The sequence below is a fragment of the Macaca mulatta genome, chromosome 15 (genome assembly GCF_049350105.2).
Source record: "Macaca mulatta isolate MMU2019108-1 chromosome 15, T2T-MMU8v2.0, whole genome shotgun sequence".
In the NCBI taxonomy this organism is placed as follows: domain Eukaryota; kingdom Metazoa; phylum Chordata; class Mammalia; order Primates; family Cercopithecidae; genus Macaca; species Macaca mulatta.
In genome coordinates, this window is record NC_133420.1 from 58,373,117 (window position 1) to 58,399,045 (window position 25,929).

General features: G+C 37.4%; 1 protein-coding gene across 2 annotated transcripts in view; it reads left to right on the forward strand.

The window, feature by feature from the left end:
- ERP44 (endoplasmic reticulum protein 44) overlaps positions 1-25,929 on the forward strand; it is a 115,196-nt gene that overhangs the window by 69,431 nt on the left and 19,836 nt on the right. For both annotated transcript variants that reach the window (XM_015117213.3, XM_077965655.1), the window contains 6 exons: positions 6,330-6,514; positions 7,802-7,917; positions 10,249-10,306; positions 12,062-12,178; positions 20,712-20,823; positions 21,747-21,888. In XM_015117213.3, coding sequence (XP_014972699.1) covers positions 6,330-6,514; positions 7,802-7,917; positions 10,249-10,306; positions 12,062-12,178; positions 20,712-20,823; positions 21,747-21,888 — 730 coding nt within the window. The remainder of the gene's footprint in view (positions 1-6,329; positions 6,515-7,801; positions 7,918-10,248; positions 10,307-12,061; positions 12,179-20,711; positions 20,824-21,746; positions 21,889-25,929) is intronic.

Below are 25,929 nucleotides of genomic sequence, written 5' to 3' on the forward strand. Positions count from 1 at the left end.
TTGAGGTCTTTTGTTTTGTTTTTTGAGGATATTTGTCTTTCTGGGTTTTTTTTGTTGTTGTTTGTTTTGAGGGGTACAGTTTGGGAATGAGAAGAGGTATATAGGCAGCAGTGGTCCTTCTCCTAGGACCAGAAGAACAATAAAACTTTCCTGTTGAAATGATCTGCCTCTTTGTATTTTCTGCCATGGATAACCATCGCAGGGAGAGACGTTGCTGAAACAAGAGTATGAGGCAGTTTCCCCATTTGGAACCCTGCTGGGCATTAGTGAGGCAGGCAGGCAGGCAGGACCCATCAAGGAAAAGTAAGTGACCATTGGAGCAAAAATACATGCTAATTTTTCAATCAGTGAGCTGTTAACCTTCTGGGATTTATAATTTCTCTGACATCCATTTTAACATTTGCTCTATCCAGTTAATTTAAAAAACCCATTTATTATACCCCTTAAGTCATTCTTTGTTATATTGTCAAAGTGTCACATTCTAATTATCTTAAAATCACTTTTGGCCGAAGCTTGTTAAAAAAAAAAAAAGTCAGCATTATGTCTGAGATTATTGATCAATGTAATTTTAAGGTTTTTGCTTTTTAATAATTAAACGCCACAGCATCATGCAGCATGCCTGCTGCCGGGATGTTGTTTGAGAATGAATCAAATGAGTATCTAATCCCCTAATAGTTTTCAAATATTTTAAATCTTTTTATCTCCATAACCAGAATTCTAAAGCAACCTAAAGGTTGTAATGTTTGTTAATAGACTCTTGTGATTTTTGCCACAACTATTACGGCAGCTTCCTTACTAGTCTCCCTGGTTCTCTACTACTGCCAGGTGAATTTTTTGAAAGCCCAGCTCTACAGCTCAGTGGCTGCTTATCACAAACAGGATAAAATTCAAACTCCATCAGCTTAGTGCTTAAGACCCTCTAGAGTCTGTCTCTAACCTTATTTATTCTACTCCTAGTTTATGCAAACTTGCTATTAGCACACTGCTTTCTCATTGTGCCCACTAATTCATCAAGTTTAGAAAGTTAAAAGCATTATATTGTCTCCTGTAGTGCATCTTGCTGTCCATTTTCATACTGATACTTAGGACACAGATGGAAAATAGATGTTTTCTATTAGACTAGTTTCTTTGCTTCTGAGTCCATCTCATATCCTCTCTGCCAGATCCTTTGGATATTAAAAAGTCTTTGGGTATTAAAAAAGATTCCTTGACTTCTTGTTGACAAAGTAGGCACCAGCTAGGCTAGTTTACCTTTATTAACATTGAATATTGAACCTAAATGAAACCTACTAGGAATATTTTACTTTCGTAGGGTTTCATATTATTGAATTTTAGTCTTAAAAATTTTTATTATTATTGATTTTTTGCCAGTATGAAAGACAAAATGTTATATGGGAGTTTTAATTTGTAACTTTCTGATTACAACTGAACATATGTAATATGTTTATTGGCAATCTGTGTTTCTTTCATACACTGATAGCTTTAGCTCACTTATCTTTTTGGTAATCTTTTTTTAGTTCATTCTTTTTATATTCTGAATACTAATCAGTTGTCTCTAGTACATGTCACAAGTACCTTTCTTCCTGTCTGTCTTAAAAATTCATGGTTTTTTTAAAATGTCTAGATGCTTCCTGGCCTTGTTGGCTTCAAAATCTGGCAATTGTCTTGGCTACATGTGGTCTTGATACAGGGTTGCAGGTCCTTTTCAAAGTAGATGCTGTCTCCTAAGTACCAGGAGGCCGTAGGAGATTTTTCATATTTGTGACCCAACTCCGCAGGTTCCTGTATCACCCCAGCACTTAGCAGATGTCCTCTGGAGACATTTCTTTTGCTTATGCAGGTATAATTCTCAGCCCTAAATCTGCAACTGCAGACTTAATTTCCAAAACGAATTACACAGGAAACCTATAGGAAAGAAAATGGCTAGTGATCTTTGCTTACCCTAGGAATGGTTCTTCCCTTCCTGGAATGTCAGTTCCTTTAGTCTTCATTGCTTTCATGATTTCTGATATCTTAAAAATATGATACACTGTAATCCCAGCACTTTGGGAGGCCGAGGCGGGCGGATCACAAGGTCAGGAGATCGAGACCATCCTGGCTAACACCATGAAACCCCGTCTCTACTAAAAAAATACAAAAAACTAGCCGGGCGTGGTGGCGGGCGCCTGTAGTCCCAGCTACTTGGGAGGCTGAGGCAGGAGAATGGGGTGAACCCGGGGGGCGGAGCTTGCAGTGAGCCGAGATCACGCCACTGCACTCCAGCCTGGGGCACAGAGCAAGACTCCATCTCAAAAAAAAAAAAAAACAAAACAACAACAACAAAAATGATACAAAGTTTTTTCTAGTTGTTGCAGTAGGACCAATACATTTCTGCTACCCACTACACCCTGCTTGCAAGTGGAAATCCATTTGTAGATTCCCTTTTGGATTTTCTGTGAACTCAATAAAAACATCTGCAAATAATGACATCTCTTCCTTTCCAGACTTTTTTTTATTATTATTATTTTGATCAAGAACTCCAAATCAGTGTTATAGAGAAGTGATAGCAGGCATCTTTTTTCTTTTTTGATCTCAACTTGAAAGCTTTTAGTATATCACCATTCAGTTGTTTGTTACTTGTTTATTTATCCTTTTTTCAGTTAAGGAGGTTCTCTTCCTAGTTTACTGAAAGTGTTTAAGCATGAATGGATATAGATTTTTATCAAATGCTTTTCTGCTTTTGAGAGATAACAAAATTTTTCTCTTTTATTCTGTCAGTGTTGTGCTGTACATTAATTGGTTTTCAAATATTTATCTAAACTGAAGTGCTAAACTAAATCCAGCGTTCTTGTGATGTATTATCCTTTGTATGTAGTGCTAAGTTTCTTAATATTTCTTTTTTTTTTTGAGACGGAGTCTCGCTGTGTCCCCCAGGCTGGAGTGCAGTGGCGTGATCTGGGCTCACTGCAAGCTCCACCTCCCGGGTTCCCGCTGTTCTCCTGCCTCAGCCTCCCGAGTAGCTGGGACTACAGGCGCCCGCCACCTCGCCCGGCTAGTTTTTTGTATTCTTTTTAGTAGAGACGGGGTTTCACCGTGTTAGCCAGGATGGTCTCGATCTCCTGACCTCGTGATCCGCCCGTCTCGGCCTCCCAAAGTGCTGGGATTACAGGCTTGAGCCACCGCGCCCGGCCTTTAATATTTCTATTCAAGTTTTGCATCTGTGTTCTTGAGTAAGATTAACAAATACTTTTTTTTCCTCATAATTTTCTTATCAGGATTCCCATAAAGATTACGTTGACCTCGAAAACTAGTTGGGAAGTGTTCCCTGTTTTTGTATTCTCTGGAATAGTTTGTGTAAAATTGCCATTATTGGCTCCTTAAATGTTTGGCAGAATTTACTGGTGAAGATGGCTGGGAGTGGAGTTTCATTTGTGGAAAGGCTTTGAATTAGATTTGGGTTCTTTAATAATTGTAGGATTCTTTTTTGAGATGGAGTCTTGCTGTGTTGCCCAGTCTAGTCTTGAACTCCTGGGCTCAAGCAAACCACCTGCCTTGGGGCTGTGGGCATGTGTCACTATACCTGGCAATAATTTTAGGATAATTTATATCTTCTGTTTCTTCTAGTGTCAGTTTCAATAAGTTATATTTTCATGGGAGTTATATGAATCATCAAACTTATTGGAATTAACTTACTGATAATAGCTATCAGTGGAAGGATCTTAGAAGTATATTTTTTGAAAGAGAAAAACATGAGGTCATACCAGTACTTCCAATTCAAATTATTATAGGGTTTTTACTTAATCACTCAGTTTTTATATATTTTTTCCTTATGCTGAAAATCTTAATTCTTAATGGCATTAACATGATTACTCATGTGCTTTATCGGTAATATATGTGTATGTATTTAATTTCAAAATAACAATGCCAGTACTAAATTTTTTAAAAATTTTATTTTGTTTTAATGTTAAACATTTCCATGGTTCCAAAGTCAAAACTGTAAAACCAAAGTATAGTCAGGGAATTTATCCTAGACCTCTCCATCCATTTTCTCCCATGGTGTTTTTTTTGTGGGTAGAAGAAAGACAACTATATAAGCAAGCATATATAGACATGGAAATATGTGTGCATGTATATACATATGTATTTATATTTCTTCCCCAAGTTTCTTCTCCCTATTTCTTATACAAAATATTTGACCTGTACATGCTCTTCTGCACCTGGGTTTTTTTTTTTTTTTTTTTTAACTTATCTTGAAGATTGCTCCTTAGCAGCAAACAGAGATCTTTTTTATTTCTTTATATTACAGCCTAGTACTTCATTATATGGGTACCATACTTTATTCAGCCAGTCTCCTATTGATAAGCATTTGGAGAAATAGTAACTTTTTGTTGTTGTTGTTGTTGAGACAGGGTTTCACTCTGTCGCCCAGTCTGAAGTGCACTGGCACGAACTTGGTTCACTGCAACCTCCACCTCCCAGTTTCAAGAGATTCTTGTGCCTCGGCCACCGGGTAGCTGGGATTACAGTCGTGCGCCACCATGCCTGGTTAATTTTTGTATTTTTAGTAGAGACAGGGTCTTGCCATGTTGGCCAGGCTGGTCTCAAAATCTTGACCTCAAATGATCCACCCACCTCAGCCTCCCAAAGTTCTGGGATTACAGGCATGAGCCCCTGGGCCTGGCCAAAATACTAACTTTTAAAAAGGCATTTTCCATTCTCAAGACTACAACACTGTAGTGTTGGCCATTAGAACTATTTGATCTAATTTTTAAACACTTTTTGTTTATACATCATGCAAAAATTCATTTTATAGCCAGACACAGTGGCTCACAACTGTAATCCCAGCTTTGGGAGGCTGAGGCGGGAGGATTGCTTCAGTTCAGGAGTTCAAGACTGACCTGGGCAACATAGTGAGACCTCATCTCTAAAAAAAAAAATTTTTAATTAAAAAAATTTAAGAAGATTTGCCAGGCATGGTGGCACACACCTGTTGTCCCAGCTACTCTGGAGGCTGAAGTGGGATGATTGCTTAAGTCCAGGAAGTTAAGGTCACAGTGAGCTGAGATCGTGCCACTGCACTCCAGCCTGGGTGACAGAGCAAGACCCTGTCTTCCAAAAGAAAAAAAAAAATCCAAGTTTCTTTTTTTTTTATTTTTATGATTTCTCAGGTTATTTATCATTGTAAGTAGGATAAGCTCAAGTCTTTGTGGCTTTTGCTTTATTACAGTTGTCTTTATTTTATTTAAAAGACTTCTACTTGTTTATGGTACCGCTCTCTCATTTCTCAATTTGTAGTACCAATTTAATCTCATTAAGTCCTTGCTTAGGTAATAGAACCCATCATCTTTATAACACCCCAAAGACATAGTCTCTCCTTGTAATTTATCAGGTTGAAAAGGGGCATGTAGTTGATATGTATCTATTACTCATCTGCTTCAAGGAAGTACCAACTCCTAAAGCAGACAGATTATTGTCTGTGTTAATTATGTATAAATTAAAATGTCTTACTTCAGATTTCTGTGATTTGATGAATAAAGCATTCTTTTCAATCTCAGTATGACCAGTTGTTCCTGTTGTTTATTCATATGTGTCTTCTGTTTAAAGAATTTTAGTAATCACTCATGATTTCTACTTTATAAATCCATGTGGAGTTTGCCAAAGTATTATATCATCTTAGTTACTTAGTTTGCCAAAGTGTTATATCTTTTCTCCAGCCCCCCTTCTGAGAGCTCATATTCCATTTTAACCTCTAATATACTTTTAGTATTTTTGATTGTCTATAGTAGAGAGAATAAAGTACAACCTCGACTAAACAAAATATTATAAGTACTTTTGCCTCTTCCTGGACCATGCAAAGACTTTAGAATATTTAGCATAATTTACCTCCTGCTTACCTTCCCTCCCCAGCTTATATGCTGCTCTCAGGTATTTTAACGTCTGTCGAACCCCATAAGGCATTATTATTATTGCTATTTTTATAGTCATTATTCATGTGCCATGCTTACTGTGGCATCTGTTGTATTATTTAATTTGATGCTTAAGACAATCTTACGTGGCAGAAATGATTATCCTTATATAATAGATGAGAACTAAGGCATGGAGAGTTTATGCATTTTACAAGTTCACATGGCCAGTAAGTCACAAATTAGGATTTAAACCCAGTCCAGAACCTGGTCTCTTAACTAGTGTAAACTCAAGTCCTGATTATTACTATTTTTTTCTCTCTCACTGAAAAATAATGACTTGAACCAAAAAGTTCTCACTAAGCAATTGTAAGATTTTTGACCATTAGGCTAATGGGCTCACCCTGACTACATATGAGGGTAAATAATTTTTTTTCATTCTTTTAGCTGACATAGCCCAGAGATACAGGATAAGCAAATACCCAACCCTCAAATTGTTTCGTAATGGGATGATGATGAAGAGAGAATACAGGGGTCAGCGATCAGTGAAAGCACTGGCAGATTACATCAGGCAACAAAAAAGTAACCCCATTCAAGAAATTCGGGACTTAGCAGAAATCACCACTCTTGATGTAAGTTGTAACTTTTGCTAGATTAAATGAACATTCCCTGATTAATGTAAACAAATTCTAATGCAAACAAAAAATCTGGACATTCTCCTATAGTTTATTGCAGTGGATTTGACATACATATACTTAATGAGTTGAATTTTTTTGAATTAATCTCAAGGGAAATACTTACGTTATACTGAACTTCTGGATGAAAGATATAGCATACAGTAAAGCTGTACTAATGTGAATTGAGCATATATGAAAGCTTCAATTATAAAGAAATGGAAGTTAAAGTCAAGTATATACAACCAGAGCTTCTGTATTTTTCTTGTGGAGACCTTCAGGGTGTCTGCTCTAATCGCTCTTGTGTGAGCTCTTTTTATGAGTTTTAATGTCCTCTAAAATAGCCTCTGCTTAACGATAAGTTTAGCACACCCCTTTCTTTGTACACTGGGTAGTGTTTTAAAGACAACAACAACAAAAGCAAAAACAATTGAGTTTGGGCTCTATCACAATCACCAATCATCACTGTCAGGTTTGAGATTTGATTTTACCCTACTTGCAAGCTAAGCTAACCAATTACCATTTCATGGATTCTGTTAGAAGACACAAGACTGCTGGGTCAGAGACAAAGGAATTTATTGCTCACATCACAGCAAGTAGTGTGAGCATGTTTGCATTTGTTTCCTTGCCCTCCAAATCCTATGGAGGCAATACAGAGGACTCCCCAGATGGATACCTGCACATGCAGTGGGTTATGTCACAGGAGAGGGACAGTGGGCTTGGGGAACTCACTATTTCAGAGCAAGCAGTAACCCTGCATTTGTCCTGGCTGGAGGCATTCCCTCGTATCAGTGTTGCTCGCTGCAAGCACAACTCTGAGAAATGGCCTGGATAAAGAGTAGTCAGAGTCTTGCATTTTTTGGTAGACCCAGTAAGATGGGTAGGAGTGTGAGAGAGCCATGGAGGAGTCTCTCCAACAGTCACAAGTTATGATTGATACATTGTTTTAACACATTTTAGAATTAGTCCCCTTACTTAGGAAAAGATTGTCACTGATCAAATAGTTATCTATTTCTTAAAAATTTTAAATGCTAGAAGGAAATGTTTATGATTATATTTATTATAGTTAAGATTGTTTTCAACCCAATGTAATCTTTAATAGTTTTGGACTAGGTGTTAAAAACTAAATATGCATTTATAGTCATACTTCATTTGAACAATAACTAGACTAAGATAAGGGGTAAATGAAATAACATGTTTATAAAACTGTGTGTTTGCAAAATAATTACATACTTTATTTTACAGCGCAGCAAAAGAAATATCATTGGATATTTTGAGCAAAAGGACTCGGACAACTATAGAGTTTTTGAACGAGTAGCGAATATTTTGCATGATGACTGTGCCTTTCTTTCTGCATTTGGGTAAGTATCTTATTTAAAAGTGTGTTAGTGGGTTGGTTTGGCTGCCATGTTAAATTCCTATTGTATTTGGTCATTTTCTGAAGGTGATCTCTTCAAAAATGATCTCAGTCCTTTTAAAATCACCAAACAGTCTTTATGCCTGTCTCTGAATTCTTTTTAAGGTTTTAAAACTCTGTTTTTCTTTCTATAGTATTATCTGTTTCAGAATGTGGGCAAGCAGGAAAAAATGGACAAGTTAACAATTAACTCATTCATGCTTTTATTGAACTCATTTACTAACTCTTATCCTATGTTAGACAAAATGCTAATCTGTGGGGTTACCACAGTGAAACAACACACTGTCTTTCTTGTTAAGAAGCATGAGTTTTATCGTCGTCATTCGTCTCCATCTCTCCACCACCTTTTTTTATATCTTCCCTGTCTCAGAGGAACAATTCTTTCTAAGGCTAACCTGTTCTCTGGTATCCTTGTAACTGTCCTTTCAAACTCCTCTGGGGCTTTGATCCACCAGTTGTTCCTGCTTTCTTGTGTTTTCAACCTGACCCTTTTCAAGAACTGCTTTCCTTTTCTGAAAACATGCTTCTTTCTTTCCTGACCTGCCTCTTCTCTTAAGCTATAATGTCATCTTTCTTTTTATTCTTTTTTTTTTTTTTTTCAAAGAATAGTTTATGCCTGGCTACCTTGATTTTCTCAAATTCTAACCAGTAAAAAACTTAACCTTTTGGAAGCTAACTTTCACCTCCATTGCTCTAATGAAACTTGTCTCTACACATTCACAAAATGACTTCTTAATTACCAGATTGAGTGGTCTTTTAAACATCTTAATCCTTTTCAATTCCTCTGAAGGGTGTGACGTTCAACTACCTTTTTCTTTTTCTGCTGTGTCAACACTTACATTGAATCCCCCTGGTTTGGCCCCTACCTGTCTGAATTCTCTGACTTTATCTCCTTTTTTTTTTCTTTTTCTCAAGATGGAATCATTTTTGTGGTTCTGTTCTTGACCCTCTCTCCTCATTGGAGGTTATCTCAACCATCCTTTGACTTCCATGCAGTATTATTTCTTTTCATTGGCTCATGACTGTTAGGCTCAATTGTAGTAGCTATCTTGAGTGGAGCCTGGATGTCTGGCACAATGTATCCTCTTCATTTTTTGACCTTTATTGTTTGTCCTTGCTTTAATGCTTTTGTAAGATTTTGTTTGTATGTTTTATTGTGTGCATTATTAGTTTTTTGTTTTTTGTTTTTTAAGCGATGAGGTCTCACATGTTGCCCAGGATGGTCTTGAACTCCTGGCCTCAAGTGATCCTCCTGCCTCCGCCTCCAAAAGCGCTGGGATTATAGGCATGAGCCACTGTGCCCAACCCGTATTCATTAAATGCTGCAAGCACACTTCTGCAGCAGAGCCTGTATCTGAAAGTGCTCCTCCCAGATGTCATCTCATCAGAAAGTCTTTGCCTGATAACTTTATATAAAGGAGCACTACCATCATTTAATTTGTCATTCTTTATCTACTTATTCCACTTATTTTCTTCATAGCATTTTTTTGTAACCACCAAAGATAAATATATCTACTTGTTAGTCTATCTCTACTCACCAAAATGTAAACTCCATGAGAGAGAGAGAGTTTTGTTAGTTTTGTTCACTCCTGTTTACCCAATGTCAAGGCATAGCTGATATAAAGGAAGCACATAGTAAATAGTTATTGAATTAATTAATTAATGGAACACACTTTTTCTGTTCTCACTGTTATCAATCTAGGTTAGCACCCCTTCCCCCTATCTCCTGGACTACTGTAATTAGAAACTAGAGATAAATCAATATTCAATTAATCTAAAAATAATTGATTACAAAAGTAATTTGTTATAGTATTCACTCTACATATTTTTATTGAACAACTTTTATGTGCCAGATACTGTACTAGGTTCAGGAAACAACAATGGACAAATAAACAAAAAATTACTTATTTATGGAACTATATTTTAGTGATGTGGGTTATTTCGGGGGTTTTTTTTTGGTTTTTTTTTTTTTTTTCAGTCCTTGTGACCAAACCAATGACATTGATCCCTAGTTGCTAGAAAACAGTCTGGGGTCAAAAACAACCTTTTAGTGCTAAAACTCCCAATCTAAACTTATACAAAACACAAAAACAACTAAAATTTTCCTTTAAAAAGTCTGCCTCATATTAAATGTTTTCTTTAAATGTATGCTTTTCTTGGTATTGCATAGTCTTATAATAGGGACTATGATGGATAAGTATGTATTTCAAGTCTGTAATTCCTACATTGCAGAATCCTGTCATTCAGGTTTATTACTGCTTCTCCCTTCCTATAGGGATGTTTCAAAACCGGAAAGATATAGTGGAGACAACATAATCTACAAACCACCAGGGGTAAGTTGCTATTTCTTAATGTTGTATGATAAGATATAATTTAAATACATGTATAAAATGTAGTTTTATATGTGTTAATGTTCATAGAATCATAGAACTTTAGAATTGAAAGGAACTTTGAAGCATCATCTTGTGCTGATCTAAACCCTTCAAAACGAAGATGGGAGCACAGAAGCCTAAAGTCACACAGGCATTAGAGTAGCAGAGCTGGCCTTAGGGATCCCCTGACTCTCAGGCCTTTTCTATCTCTCTGGCATTCAGTCTGGGAGCCAAATTTTTAAAATGCTGCAGTTGCCTGTGATTGTCATTTCTACCTGTTGTATTTGGCTAGTATTGTACTAGCCAAACTCCCAAATCTCCTGGGGTATAAATTTACTCAGTACCTGCCAGGTAATAAGGAGCAGCTAGGTTGTTTTTAACCTGTAGGGTAAGAAGTTTTAAGTAGCTGCTTAGGCCCTACCAGGTGATGGTAGCCATAACTAAGAGGCAAAAATCATAGCATGTGTTATCCCAAATTCACCAAAAAAAAAAAGGAAATTTATGGATATTTTTTCAATTTGTAGTTTTCATTTTAATGTTGTTTACAGTGTTTTTACACTGAGATTTTAAATTTTTGTGCAGATAAATGAATTTCTTGCTTAGAAAGTTTCTATTTTAAATTCACATAGGTGTTTGCTTATGTTTTTTGCAAGTACATTTCTTTGAGTAGCTTACTTAGTATCATCATCTCTAGATTATCAGAATGCAGTACATATCTCCCAGTGGTAGTGTGGTTGTTCAGAGCATGGGCTCTGGTGGTATCAGACTGGGTTTGAATGTCAAATGTGCCACCTTCTTAGGTATGTTACTCTGGGAAAGTTTCTTCGCTTCCCCATGCTTCAATTTCTTAATTAGTAAAAATGGGATGATAATAACAGTACTTGCTTTATAGGGATGTTGGGAGGATTAAATGAATCAACACATATAAAATGTTCACAATCATGCCTAGACACAGTAAGTTTATCGATTAATATTAGCTATTATTTTTATCATTTTAGACACTTCATAGATAATTGACTTTGAGTTAATGTGGAAACAGATATGGAGGTAATAAAATGAAATAGTCTTGCCTTACATCCATATAGCATCTTGTATTTTTCAAGGCTTTTTCACTATCCATATTTTCTTCTAAAAGAAGTAATTTCTAAAATTTTCAGCTCTAAGGAATAGCTAAATTAATTCATTTGGAGAATTCTTCTTTTCACAATGCCTTTCTGCCTTTGGTGAGGATACTGAAAAAGAGTTAATTGACCTAAATCCAAGAAAAAGCAATAGGCTTGGGTGTCACAGGTTAGATTATTAGCTCACTGGTAATCACAGAATTACCTGCTTTTTACCACCCATGGCCCTCTTTCTTGGAAGTTCCATGATTTATGTTTCTTTTGTAACACCGGTAGATTTTCTGGGTTCATGGATGGATTTAAGAATGTACTTTTTAGCCTGGGCAACAGAACAAGACCACATCTCTGAATAAAATAAAATAATTAGCTTGGCATGGTGGCATGCACCTGTAGTCCCAGCTACTCTGGAGGCTGAGGTAGGAGAATTGCTTGAGCCCAGGAAGTCAAGGCTGCAGTGAGCCATGATCATGTCACTGTACTCCAGCGTGGGTGACAGAGTGAGACTTTGCTTTAAAAAAAAAAAAAAAAAAAAAAAAAAGAATATACTTTTGCCAGCAGTTTAGATTTAATTTTTTTTTTTTCTGTCTTGTAATAGCATTCTGCTCCGGATATGGTGTACTTGGGAGCTATGACAAATTTTGATGTGACTTACAATTGGATTCAAGATAAATGTGTTCCCCTTGTCCGAGAAATAACATTTGAAAATGGAGAGGTATGGGCTTTCTACTGTGTATTGTTACTTTAAATTCAAATGTCTGAAACCACAAGCTTCCTCCACCTGTCTTACTGTGTTAACAGAGTTATCAGTTGTAAGAATCATATAGTGAACATAACTATATCATAGCTGTTTCTGTAATATAAGCCAGTGATTCTTTACCTTTGCTGTCCCAGAATCCCTCTATTACATTTCCAGTAAGAATAGTAGTTCACCATAACCTTGAAAATGAGTTTGAAAATGCCTTTCAGGTGATTCTGATGCCCATCTGTTGGTTGAGGATCCCTGTTTGGGTGGATGTCCTTTAGAACAAGGGTCCGCAGCCATGGCCTGCTAGGAAGAGGGCTGCCCAGCGAGAGAGCATTACAGCCTGAGCTCTGCCTCCTGTCAGATCAGCGGCAGCATTAGATTCTCATACGAATGTGAACCCTGTTGTGAACTGTGCATGTGAGGGATCTAGGTTGCATTCTCCTTATGAGAATCTAACTAATGCCTAATGATCTGAGGTGGAACAGTTTCATCCCGAAATCATCATCCCCCACCCCGATCAGTGGAAAAATTGTCTTCCATGAAACTGGGCCCTGGTGCCAAAAAGGTTGGGGACTGCTGCTTTAGGAGCAGTGCTTTGCAGATTTTAGTTACAATTATTTCTATATAATGAATAATCCTTTGCCATTAAAAGATTCTTCTGTTTTTTGTAAAGCAGTTAATGTTGTCTTTTTCATTATAAATAATGAAAGCAGTTAGCAGTGATCATGTAACTGACCTCAGTCATCCCATGCGTCTGAAATCAAGTCCATCAAAATTCTTTCAACTCCCACCAAAACAAAACTTAAAAACCTAAGAGGCTGGAGGAACAAGTACAAAGAGTTATGTCTGTAAGGACCTCTGTCCTTTCTTTACTTTATGTAAGACATATCTTTCATTCCAGGTCTTTTGTTTTTAAAATCAATGGCCTAAGAATGCAAGTTTTTAAAAACTTTGTATTAGGTACAGTTTTTAAAAACTTTGTGTATGCATATACACTTCAAAGAATTGTAAGTGTATAAATCACAGTTTAAATATCTGGTCCCCCAAAATTATCACAGAGTAAACATACCCATATAATCACTACTTACAGTGGTATGGAACAAATATTTGTGTGTCCTAATATTCATATGTTGAAATCCTAATCCCCAGTGTGATAGTATTAGGGAATGAATCCTCCATTCATGAGATGGAGTCCTCATGAATGGGATTGTGACCTCATAAAAGAGACCTCAGAGAGTTATGTAGCTGTCTTTCTGCCATGTGAGGATACAATGAGAAGTAGGCAGTCTGCAACCTAGAAGACAGCTCTCACTAGAACTGACCATGCTGGCACCCTGATTTTCGATTTCCAGCCTCCAGAATGATAAGAAATGAATTTCTGTTAATTTGCAAGCCACCCAGTTTATGGTACTTTAATATAGCAGCTCAAACTAAGAGAGAGGGTAGACAATTTTTTTCAACAAAGAGTCAGGTAATAAGTATGTTAGGCTTTGCAGTTCATATAATCTCTGTGGCAGCTACTCAACTTTTCGGTTGTAGCACAAAAGTAACCTTAGACAATACGTAAACAAATGTGTGTGGCTGTGTTTCAATAAACCTTTATTTCTGGACACATACTTTTCACATGCCATGAAATATTTTTAAAATTTTCCCCAATTATTTAAAAATATAAAGACCAGGGAGGGCCCTGTGCCATGGCTCATGCCTGTAATCCCAGCACTTTGGGAAGCCAAGGTGGGTGGGTCACCTGAGGTCAGGAGTTCGAGACCAGCCTGGCTAACTAACATGGTGAAACCCCATCTCTACTAAAAATGCAAAGTTAGCCGGCCATAGTGGCAGGCGCCTGTAATCCCAGCTACTTGGGAGGCTGAGGCAGGAGAATCACTTGAATCTGGGAGGCAGAGGTTGCAGTGAGCTGGGATCCGGCCACTGCACTCCAGCCTGGGCGACAGAGCGAGACTCCGTCTCAAAAAAAAAAAAAAAAAAACCAAACCAAACAGTTAAAGACCAGTTATAGCTTATGGACCTAACAGAATCAGGCAACGAGTCAGATTTGACCCATGGCTATAATTTGTCAATCCCTGAGCTAAGTCAAGAAATAAAATATTTCCAAACCCCTTATCTTCCTTCTCAATCATTACCCCCATTTACCATCTTCATAATCACTTATTTTGAATAGGACTATAGGAAGTTTTTCCTGTTTTTGAACCTAAAATAGAATCATGTCTTTTGTGTCTGGCTTCTTTCACTCAACTTTATATTTATGGAATTCATTCATATTGCATGAAGCTGTAGTTCATTCATTTTCATGCTGAATATAATTCCCTATATAAATATAACACAATGTATCCATTCTACTATTGGTGGACATTTAGACTGCTTCCAGATTTTGACTACTGTGAATAATGCTGCTATGAACATTCTTATTATGTCTTTTGGTGAATATATGCACAGATTTCTACTGGATATATATACCTATGAATAGAATTGCCAAGTCATAGGGCATATATATATTCAATTTCAGTGTATGATAACCAGTTTTTCCAAAGTGGTTTTAGCAGTTTACATTCCTACCAGTAGTGTATCAAAGTTCACATTGCTCCACATCCTTACCCACATTTGTATCAGCTATTTACATTTTTAATCTATTTTGGTGTATGTGTAGTAGAGTTTCATTGTGGTTTTAATTTGTATTTCCCTGATGATCAGTGGGATTGAGCACTATCAGTTGCCTTTTCTGGAAAGACAGATGGTCCTAGAAGAAAAGCAGCTTCAAATGCAATGCTTAATGTTCTGGGTTTCCTTCTATTCCAGTCTTGGCCCATAATTCTTTCCTTTTTTTTTTTTTTTTTTTTTTTAACTTTTGGATGCTTTCAAAAAGGTGGTTTATTCTTATTATTATTACCCTGGTTTTTCTAATTTTCCCAGTAGTAAGATTAGTCCAAAGCACATCCATTATTACTTCAGAATGTAATTTTTAGCACTGTAGCTTAACCTAATTGTAATACAACAAAACCTGGAGTTCTTAAGGAAGAATATAATCTCAGATTTGATGCTTTCTGTTACTAAGGTGTATGTATATTGGTAAGTGCTTTAAGATTTGGAGATAATATATGTGAACTCTCCAAGATTCCCTGAAACTCTCCCTGAGTCTTTCCAGAGGCTTCCAGCTCTTAGATCTTAGTATCTCTTTCCCCCTTTCTTGGGGAAGAGAGAGCAACACTTAACTTTTGGGACTGGCCATTGTGAGCAAACCAGAATGCTCTTTGCCCCCTCTTCGTCTTGAGAATGCATTCTTGGAGTATTTCTGATCTATGTCCATTGGCATTTCCAACACTTAGACTGAGATGTATAAGGCAAAAAGAAAACTCAAGGAACTGAGTGCCATTTCTTAGGTCCTTAAGTCCTTAGCCAGTCTGCTTTGTTATATTCGCTTTTCAGGGCCTTATGTTTGTTTATATAATGTCCAGGATTTTTAGCTGAACTTCCTGGGAGAAATAGAGAAAAGTGTCTACTTCATCTTTCTGGAAGCAGAAGTCTATGCCAACAGCATTTAAAAACTCGTTATAAGATTTTTTTTTACCTGATTTAAATGTTGCCTTTGCATTTTAGTACATAAAAATAAGTTAGTATTTTTATGTCAGCATGGTACATTTTTGGTGTACCTTTTCCACCATAAAATAATATTTAATTCTTATTAAGTTTGTAGCAATTTCAAATCAAATGTATGAATGTTTGTATGAGATTCTTGGTGTGTCTGCTTGGACAGATCATTGCAAGCCTAAATCATCTTACATTGGCTCTTTGCTGAGTGTTTCATAGAAAGAGGATTAGTGCTGCCAGGATCCAGTTTAACATGTAAGAATACTCCACTGGGACATCCTACTTGTTTATAATAGCTATTTCTCAAATCAAAGTTCTAAAAATGGTTTCTCATGAAATGTGATTAATATATTTTTAATCCTGCAAGCTTAAATATCATAAACTTATCAGGCTCTATTGCACTGGTTATTATCTTAATGCAATGCCATATTATAAAATATTTTGGAATTTTGAATTATAGAAGACTTTTGAGTGAAAATTCTAACACAAGCCTTTTCTTGCAAAGTCTCTTTTTTTGGTTTAAAGAAGTTGCTTTACCAAGTTTTCTGGTTTCTTTTGTTCCTGCAATTCTTTGATTCTACTTCCTTTTCCCTAGTTTTTTAGAATTTCAGAGAGTATTCCTAATTTGAAAATCTGAAATCTGAAATGCTCCAAATTCCAAAATTTTTTGAGTACCTCCATGACACTCTTGGAGCACTTTATATTTTTAGATTAGGGATGCTGAAGCGTTAACAATAATGCAAATATTTCAAAATCCAAAACACTTCCGATCCCAGGCATTTTGAGTAAGAGATACTCAACTTTTATTTCTGTGTCACAGCTTGGCACTTGGAGGCCATTCTTAGTGACCAGAGTATTTTTTTGTTCAGTAATGTTCTGTTGCTTCTTTCAGTGTTATTTTTGAACCTTCTTCTCAAAGTAGTATTTTCCTGGATTTTGAGTAATTCATATTGTTAAGACGCATCTTAAGTCATTGTAGTTTTTTGAGATGGTTTGAATAAATATGCTCAGATTGGGTGTCTTTCAATCTTTAATCATGTGTCATTACCCCCCATGACACACTAAATGCTTAGGTACAGGAATTCAAATGTTTGGATCAAATAGCGTCTTTCAAACCATTTCTCATTGCAGGGCAAAGTAAAAAATTTTCACTAGAATATACATAATTCTTATTTTTCATTGAATCATACCCTTCTGTGTGCAATGCACTCAATTTTGTATTCTTTTCTTTTTAATACTGGATATATAGATTGGATGTAGCACACATAATCTTGTCTTGCTTCCATCTCTTTCCTATCATTAATAGCATTTTAAAGTGGACTGTAAGACATTTCACGGAATTCAAAATACTGCTCCTACAATTTGAGTGTTTGGCCACAAGGTGTCAGTGGTGTGTCATAGTTTTATAGTACCAGCAGCCTAGAAGAGATTGGGATTTAAGCTCCCTCTGCTTTTTAATGCACATTCATACTTATTAAAAAAAAAAAAAAAAAAAAAAAACTTAGAATTTATTAATAGAATAGTTAAGACAAGCAATTGTAAAGCAGAATGTTTGAGGTACTTTAAATCAAACTTTAAGAAAGTAAACATTTAAAAAATACTTATTTATTTATATTTGAATTGTTAGTCTTTTCCATTTTGATTTTAAACTTAGTTTTGAAAGAGAGGATGGATTAGACTCTTTCTGCTTACAGTTTATCAAATGAATGTCCTAGGCCCCCCCCGCCTTTTTTTTTGAGATGGAGTTTCGCTCTTGTCACTCAGGCTGGCGTGCAATGGTGCGATCTCAGCTCACTGTAACCTCCACCTCCCAGGGTCAAGGGATTCTCCTGCCTCAGCCTTGAAGGAGTAGCTGGGAGTACAGGTGCCTGCCACCACGCCCAACTAATTTATATATTTTTAGTAGAGACAGGGTTTCACCATGTTGGTCAGGCTGGTCTTGAACTCCTGACCTCAGGTGACCCACTCGCCTCAGCCTCCTAAAGTGCTGGGATTACAGGTGTGAGCCATCGCGCCCAGCCTGTCCCTGGTTTTCTTACTTCTGTAGGCCTCAGGTATGTTTAGTTGGATTACTTACATTTTTTAGACAATTTGCATTCACTCATTTAGTCCTCAGAGGCCCAGGAAAATTTAAGAATTTGTCATGACTATTCGCCTGCTCTGGCAGTTCGTTCAGGGATAATTTTTAAAACCAGATTTAAAGGTATAGACCTGGAAAATCTTAAACAATGAAACAGGGTAGCACCCTTCCCCGTGGTTGTCAGCACATTTAATACTTCTTGAGATTTGTTATGTTGTAACCAACCATTCAGTCATTTAATCTGTGGGGAAATAGCTGTTTCCTGTAAATCTGGTTATCTTACTATTCTTCTCCTTAATCTTTTAACATTTGTTTGGTAAAAAATATGCTTGTATGGACATAGGTAAACTTGGAAGCCTAAGCAGCATACATTACCACCTATTTAGAAGCATTTGTTTATTTATTGACATATGTTGATTGTGAGCAAAACAGAAATGAAGTAAGATTGTCTTCAAGGGGTTTTCAGTTTAATATTTCATATGTACAGATAATATAACACAAAGTCATGCCCCATTCCACATGAGGGGCACTGATAAAATGCTCTTGGAGTTTAGAAAAAAGAATTTTCCTTTGACAGGGATGGGGTGGAATGAGAGATGGCTTTAGAGAAGAGGCACTACATCCTGAAAAGAAAAGTACTAAGAGAGAAGTAGAAGTACTAAAGAAAATGGGGAGATAGGAGAAGGAGGTTAGACAGGAGGGGACTAGGCAGTAGTTTGAGTATTTAAAGTACTTGTTTAGAATTTGAAATGGAGATGTTAAGCAGACAGATGGAAACCTAGGCTTGGATTCTGTACTGGAGCTGGGCTTGTAGACACAGATAAGTGATCAGAAGTAGTGATCGAAACTGTTGAACTACATGAAGTTGTCAGGCTAGACCAGAGAAGTCCAAAGACAACCATTGAGACCAGCATCAGTTAATGGATGGTGGAAGAAAAAATGGGAGTCCAAGAGATAAAAGATGAGGAAAAAAAAAATCAGCTTACTAAAAGATTAATGTGATGCCGGGGGTGGGGAGAGGGGAAATGGGAATCAGTACTAATGGGTATGTAGTTTCTTTTTGAAGTGACAAAAAATGTTCTAGGGTGGGTGCAGTGGCTCATGCCTGTAATCCCAGCACTTTGGGAGGCCGAGGGGGACAGATCATGAGGTGAGGAGATCAAGACCATCCTGGCCAAAATGGTGAAACCCCGTCTGTACTAAAAATACAAAAAAATTAGCTGGGCATGGTGGTGTATGCCTGTTGTCCCAGCTACTCAGGAGGCTGAGGCAGGAGAATCACTTGAACATGGGAAGCAGAGGTTACAGTGAGCTGAGATCGCGCCACTGCACTCCAGCCTGGGCTACAGAGTGAGACTCCGTCTCAAGAAAAAAAAAAAAAAAAAACAACTCTGGAATTAGTGGTGATGTTTGCACAACTTGCGAATATAGTTAAAACCACAAAATTGTACACTTAAAAATGATGGACTAGGTGTGTGGCCTCATACCTGTAATTCCAGCACTTTGGGAGGCTGAGGCAGGCAGATTGCTTGAGCAATCAGAGTTTGAGACCAACCTGGGCAACATGGCGAAATCCCATCTCTACAAAAAATAACAAAAATGAACTGGGCATGGTCATGCATGTTTGTAGTCCTCACTATTTGGGAGGCTGAGGTGGGAGGATCACCTGAGCCTGGGGAGGTTGAGGCTGTACTCCAGCCTGGGTGACAGAGTGAGACCCTGTCTCCAAAAAACAGTGGTGAAATTTATGGTATGCTAATTGTATCTCATTTTTTTAAAAAATAAGTGTAACAAGAGGCTTAATAATTGATCTTATATACAAGTGAAACAGGCTTAAATATGGAGATGAGAACCAGAAGAAAACTTTTAATCTTGTAAAATAGGTCCCAGTTTCAGTTTTTGTTTTTTTTTTTAAATAAAGGACATTTGTACTTTCTGGTGAGGTAGTTCCTAAATTTATGGAGAGATGCTCAAAAGGATAGTTGATGAAAATAATTTTGTTTTGAGACCCTTTCTGGACTTTTTCTGATGACTCAGAACTTAGCATTTGTTGGGGAGAATAAATGATTAATTAAATCTATCTACGTATCACATTTCATTTAATCATGACTACCCATTGTATTATTCTCCAATTACAACAATAAAAATTTTAATAGCATTTTATAATTTTCAAGGTGCTTTTGTATGTGTATAAAGAGATATGTGAAAATATATAGGGGCAGGTATTTATTAATAATTGTATTGGTTGAAAATTAGTAAATAATGGAGTTTTTGTCTTTTACCCTGGATAAAACACTTCAGCTTTGGTTAAGTTTTATATATAAGTGTAATGGTTTTCGCAACCTTAGAATACAAAAAAATTTGCAAATCATATTTATTTATTGCTGATATACTCAATTTTCAGTGTTACTTGTGAAGACTGAAAATACTGGTCATGTTTACCCTACCCTAAAATTAACGCCTTGGTAAAGAACCAGCATAGTTCACCTCTATATGTCATGAGTTCAACAGCCTAACCCTGAGGCCTCGTATCCCATACTGGCTGACAGACAGTGGTTCCTTTAAGGCAGATCAGTTTCTGCAGCAAAGCAGGGCATGTGGATCCTCTGACTGCCTGGGTGCTTGAGGTGGGGAGGGGAGTGAATTCAGTCTTCTGTTCAGGCTAATGTTTATTCACACCACTGAGCCTTTTTTTCCCCCCTGGGATATTACAACTATTACATTACATGGGTCGGGTTCAAAATTGTTCCTACCTAGAAAATAGCTACAACTGAATGGAGAAGCCTGATAATTCTCATTGAATGCTTCTCTCTACAGGAATTGACAGAAGAAGGACTGCCTTTTCTCATACTCTTTCACATGAAAGAAGATACAGAAAGTTTAGAAATATTCCAGAATGAAGTAGCTCGGCAATTAATAAGTGAAAAAGGTAGACAGATTAAGGTGTTTATTTTCATCATTTCTTTCTCTCTTTTTTTTCCCCCTTTCATCGTCTCCCCTCCCATTACTTTCAAATCACATAAACATATTTGGGTTAAAACCTTATTTTAGTGCATTCAAATGTGACAGTAAGGAGGCATTAGTAGAGCGATAATATGAAGTAGTGTTTTTTGTTTGTCTTCTAACCATTACTATTTTGGAGAGAAAAATCAAAGTTCATGAAAAGCAGGGTCATGAATGAGCATTAGTTCTGGGCACTTTCTTTCATTGCTTGTCTGACTCCTTTTCCGACGGACATTCCCAGAGGTATTACTGAGAGAGCTTACACAGTCTGATTAACATTTATTTCTAAATGAAAGAAAGTTGAGTAGTTGTCTGTGGATTTCTCCAAAGCATTTAATGGAATTTGAGGTATCACCAGCTTTTCCTCTGTAGTTGGGGAAGAAAGTCAAACAAAATAAACTAAAGTTACTGTATAGAGCTGCCCATTTTAGTCACATACTATCTTGCAGGTTGAATTCCACTAAAAATCAACCAGTATGGCTGGAATAGGCTGGTATGAAAATGGTCCCATGAGAATGGCTCATATATCAATTTGAGCTTCCTGCCTAGAACCTGGTAATCTGCAAAGTAAATGATTGCCCATTTAAGGAGAGTAAAACATTCATTATAGCCTTCAAATTTGGGCTAAGTCAATATGATTTCTAAAGAAGTTATACTTCGTGCCCTAAGAACTAAAAGCCTACCTATTTTAAGTGTTAGATATTTAGGTTTTAGTTTTTCTGATCTATATTACTCTTAAGAATGTTGGGGTGCTTTTTTAGTATGTCACTTTTTGTGAGCTTGCAATCTTATGAAAATATAATCGAGAAAATTTGAATTTACCTCTCAAAATTCTTTTTTTTTTAAAAGGTACAATAAACTTTTTACATGCCGATTGTGACAAATTTAGACATCCTCTTCTGCACATACAGAAAACTCCAGCAGATTGTCCTGTAATCGCTATTGACAGCTTTAGGCATATGTATGTGTTTGGAGACTTCAAAGATGTATTGTAAGTATTCATTTTGTTGTTTAAAAATTACTGAGATGTGTCTCAAAAATGAACTTAAAATAGTTGTTTGAATATTTTAAATAATCCTATGTTGGAACAGTAGGACTCTGTTAACTGGATGGGAGAGGTTTGGGTGACTGCTGCTTTTTTTTCACTATAGAGTGTGGTATAATTATGAACATTATGATATACCCTTGTAGAAATACCAACATTAAGTGATTAGGATTGATAATGAATGCTTGGATGATTAATGATTAATGCTTGGGAATCAGTCTCAAAGAACATTTTTGTCTTGTGAGAAATTAGCTTTTCACTGAGTTTGGTCTTTGCCAAGCACATCAAGAAAAACAGCTTATAACCTTTGGGCAGGGTAAAGGAAATTGTGTAATAGTGCTGTTCATTCGTGACTGCACCTAGCAAGAACATTAGTAGTATTTATGAATCTTGCTATTACTAGGCATTTCTAATGGCATATAGCTATGAACTGTTCCAAGAATAGGTAAGCTTTCTGACTCAATTCTCAGATATTTAGAGTATTAATATATGTATAAGCCTTGTAGGTACTACAGATACTGAATTTTTATCAGCTTTGTGAGGTGTTAAATACAGTGGTTAAAAATGTAGATTTTTTTATATGAAAAGTTTAAGCAATACAAGTATTCAAATTAGACATTTTATTTTGAAAATTCATTTAAATGCCATTTTTATCTCAAAAGATTAAATTACACAGAGGATGATTTGTAGTCCTATGGCAGAATGAATTACCCCACTCAGTTCTAAATATTTCAGTGGAGATGTGGTTGTTTGGTAGAAGATTCCCAATCCTAAAATTATCTAGGAAGCCTAGATTTGAGTCCTACCTTGGGAAAGTCACTTAACTTCTCTGTTCTTGTTTCTTCATATATAAAAAATGGTTAATGATACCACCTACCTAACAGGATTGTTGTAAAAATTGATGAGAGATAATGATTATGTTACAAACCATAAAGTAGTAACAAATCTTAGTTGTTCTTACTTTATCTATGCTCAGAAAGATACCATTCAACCTATCAATTCATTAAATATTTAGCTATCTCTTCTGTATGACAGATATTGTGCTAAGAACCAAGGTTTTTTACTGAGACTGGGTCCCTGCCCTCAGAGAACTCATAACCAAGTGGAGGAAAGGGACAACCAGCTTAACAGGCAATTATGTTTTATTAAGGGATAAGTGCTCTGACAGAGATCAACAGAGTAGTACCTGATCTAGGATTTCTGGCAATATTGATGCCCAAGGTAGGTATAAAGTTTTGTAGAAGTTTATCCCGGAGGTGAGAAGGAGACAGGGCTTAGAGAAAGGTGACATTGGCAGGAACAAGTTCAAGCGCTGTTGGTGAATATAAGTGGAAAGGCGAATGCTGAGGAATGAGGTCAAGAGAACTAATTCATGGAAGTCCTTACATGCTGTGTTAAGGAATTTTGACTTTATCCTGAAAACCATCAAGAGCTAATGAAAGGTTTTAATCAGGGAGTGACATAATCAGATTGTTTTTTAAAGATTACTCTGGCTGCAATCTGGAGAATAGATTAGAGGGGGTCAAAATAAAATCTAGGTGACTGTTCAGTAATCTAGTCAAGAGTTGATTATGAAAGTTAGTCTCAGTGGACATCAGCAAGATGACAGAAAAGGACTTTCCATGTTCCTCTCACACAGAAACATCAAGTTGAACATACATCCATGCACAAAAATACCTTTACAAGAGCTAAGGAAACCAGGTCAGAGATTACAGTACCTGAGTGTAGTAAAGAAATGATGCATTGAAGAGTCTAAAAAGGACAGTTTTATACTACTTGCACCACCCCTCACCCAACCCCAGGCAGCACAGTATGGAGAGAGATACCCTTCATGTGGGGAAAGGAGAAGGAAGTTAGCACTAAACTTTTCCTCAGACCCTAACACTTGGCTTGTCCTGGTAAAACTCAGTGCCAGAAAGGCTTCTGTAGCCCCAGACTCCAGGCTGGTACCCATGGACCGAGCATTTAGTCCCACCATGGTGCCAGGCTAGATCTCAAAGCCCCAGGTTGGATTCCAAAGCTGCAGGCCCCAGGCCTGCCCAGCAGACTCAGTCTCTGGATCTACTTCAGCACCAGGCCAATCCTAGTGGCTCCAGGCTCCAGACCAGCTGCCCACAGCCCTAATCATCAGGCTAGCACCCACAGACCAAGGGTTTAGGCTTATCCTAGTAGACTCCAGTGATGGACCAGCCTCCATGGACCCAAGTTCTAGGAACATACTTGTGGATCCAGGTTTCAGACTGGCCCCTGAAGCCCCAGGACCCAGGCTAGATTTTGCAGACCTGACTCCAGGCCAGCACCTGCACACTCAGCCTCCAGGCCAACACAAGTAGTCCCAGGCTCTAGCCAGACTCCAAAGCCCTAGGCTTTCAGCAAGCCTCAGTGGCTTCAGATACCAGGCCAGCAACCATGATCCTATACTCCAGACAAGCTGCCATAGATCCTGATTCCACACCTGCCCCAGCACTAGGTCAACTGCAGGTTCCAAAGACCTAAGATCTAGGTTTGCTCCAGTAAACACAGAGTCCAAGTTCACCCTAGTAGGCCCTGGTTCTAGGCCAGTCTCCACAGACAGAGGCTCCAGGACTACTTCTGCAGACCCAGGCTCCAGGCCAGTCCCCTGTGGACTCTTGACCCAGACCCACTCCCATAGACTCAGCCTATCCCAGTGGACCCAAGCACCAGGCTCATCCCAGTGCCTGGCTGGCCCCTGTAGACTCAAAGGCCCACCCCAGTGCCAGGTTAGCTCTAGTGGACCCAGGCTTCAGGCCCACCCTGTTAGATGCAGACCCATTCCACAGAACCAGTCAACAGCTCCACTCCAGTGGACCCAAGTTTCAGGCTTAACTCCATGGAACCAGGCACCGAGCTCACCCCCTTGGTGACCCAGGCACCGGGCCAGCCAGTGTGAAGACACTTAAGAGCAAGCCAACCTATGAACCATACCAGGCAGCTGGACTAGAATCCCTGAATGGACTGACTAGTGAAGGGCTTTCCCAGACAAAACAAGTCAAAGACTAAAATAAGTCTCTACATCTTCAAATGCCCAGACATCAATGTAAGGCAATAAGAAATGAAAAACCAAGGAGACATAAACATAACATCACCCAAAGAGCACAATAATCTCCCAGAAGCTGACCCAATCTGATGAACTGCCTGACAAAGAATTCAAAATCATTGTTTTAAAAAGTAACATCCATGAACTTCAAGAAAATACTGAGAATTCAATGAAATCAGGAAAACAAGTTACCAAAGTGAGAAGTTTACCAGAGAGATTGAAATTATATATTTCTTAAAAATTAAACAAATTATAGAGCTGAAGAACACAATGAATGAAAAGAAAATGTAACAGCATCGCCAACAGAATTGAACAATTAGAAGAATTTAAACCTGAATATACAGGTTATTTGAAAACATACAGTGAAAGAAGAAAAAAAGAATGAAGAAAGTTTATGGAATTAATGGGACAGCACCAAAAGAGTAAATATTCAAGTTATAGGAGTAAATGAAGGAGAAAGGAGAAACAAAGGGGTAGAAAACTTATTTAAAATGAGAAAAGCTTTGCAAATCTGAGGAAAGGTATAAGTATCTAGGTACAGGAAGGTCAAAGAACTCCAATCAGCTTTAGTTCAAAGACTACACCAACACATAAACTGTTGAAAATCAAGGACAAAGAGAGATTCTGAAAGCAGTAAGAGAAGAGCAAATGACATGTAAAGGAGTTCCAGTACGGCTAGCAGCAGTTTTCTCAGCAGAATCCTTATAGACCAGAAGAGAGTGAGATGATATGTTCAAAAGTACTTAAGGAAGAAAACTGCCAACCAGCAATATTATATTAATACCTAGCAAAGCTGTCCTTCAGGAATGAAAGAGAGCTAAAGACTTTCCCAGATGAACAAAAGCTGAGGGAGTTTCATCAGACCTGTCTTAAAAGGAATGCTAAAAGGGAGTTCTTCAGGCTGAAAGAAAAGGACAGTAAGTACTAAC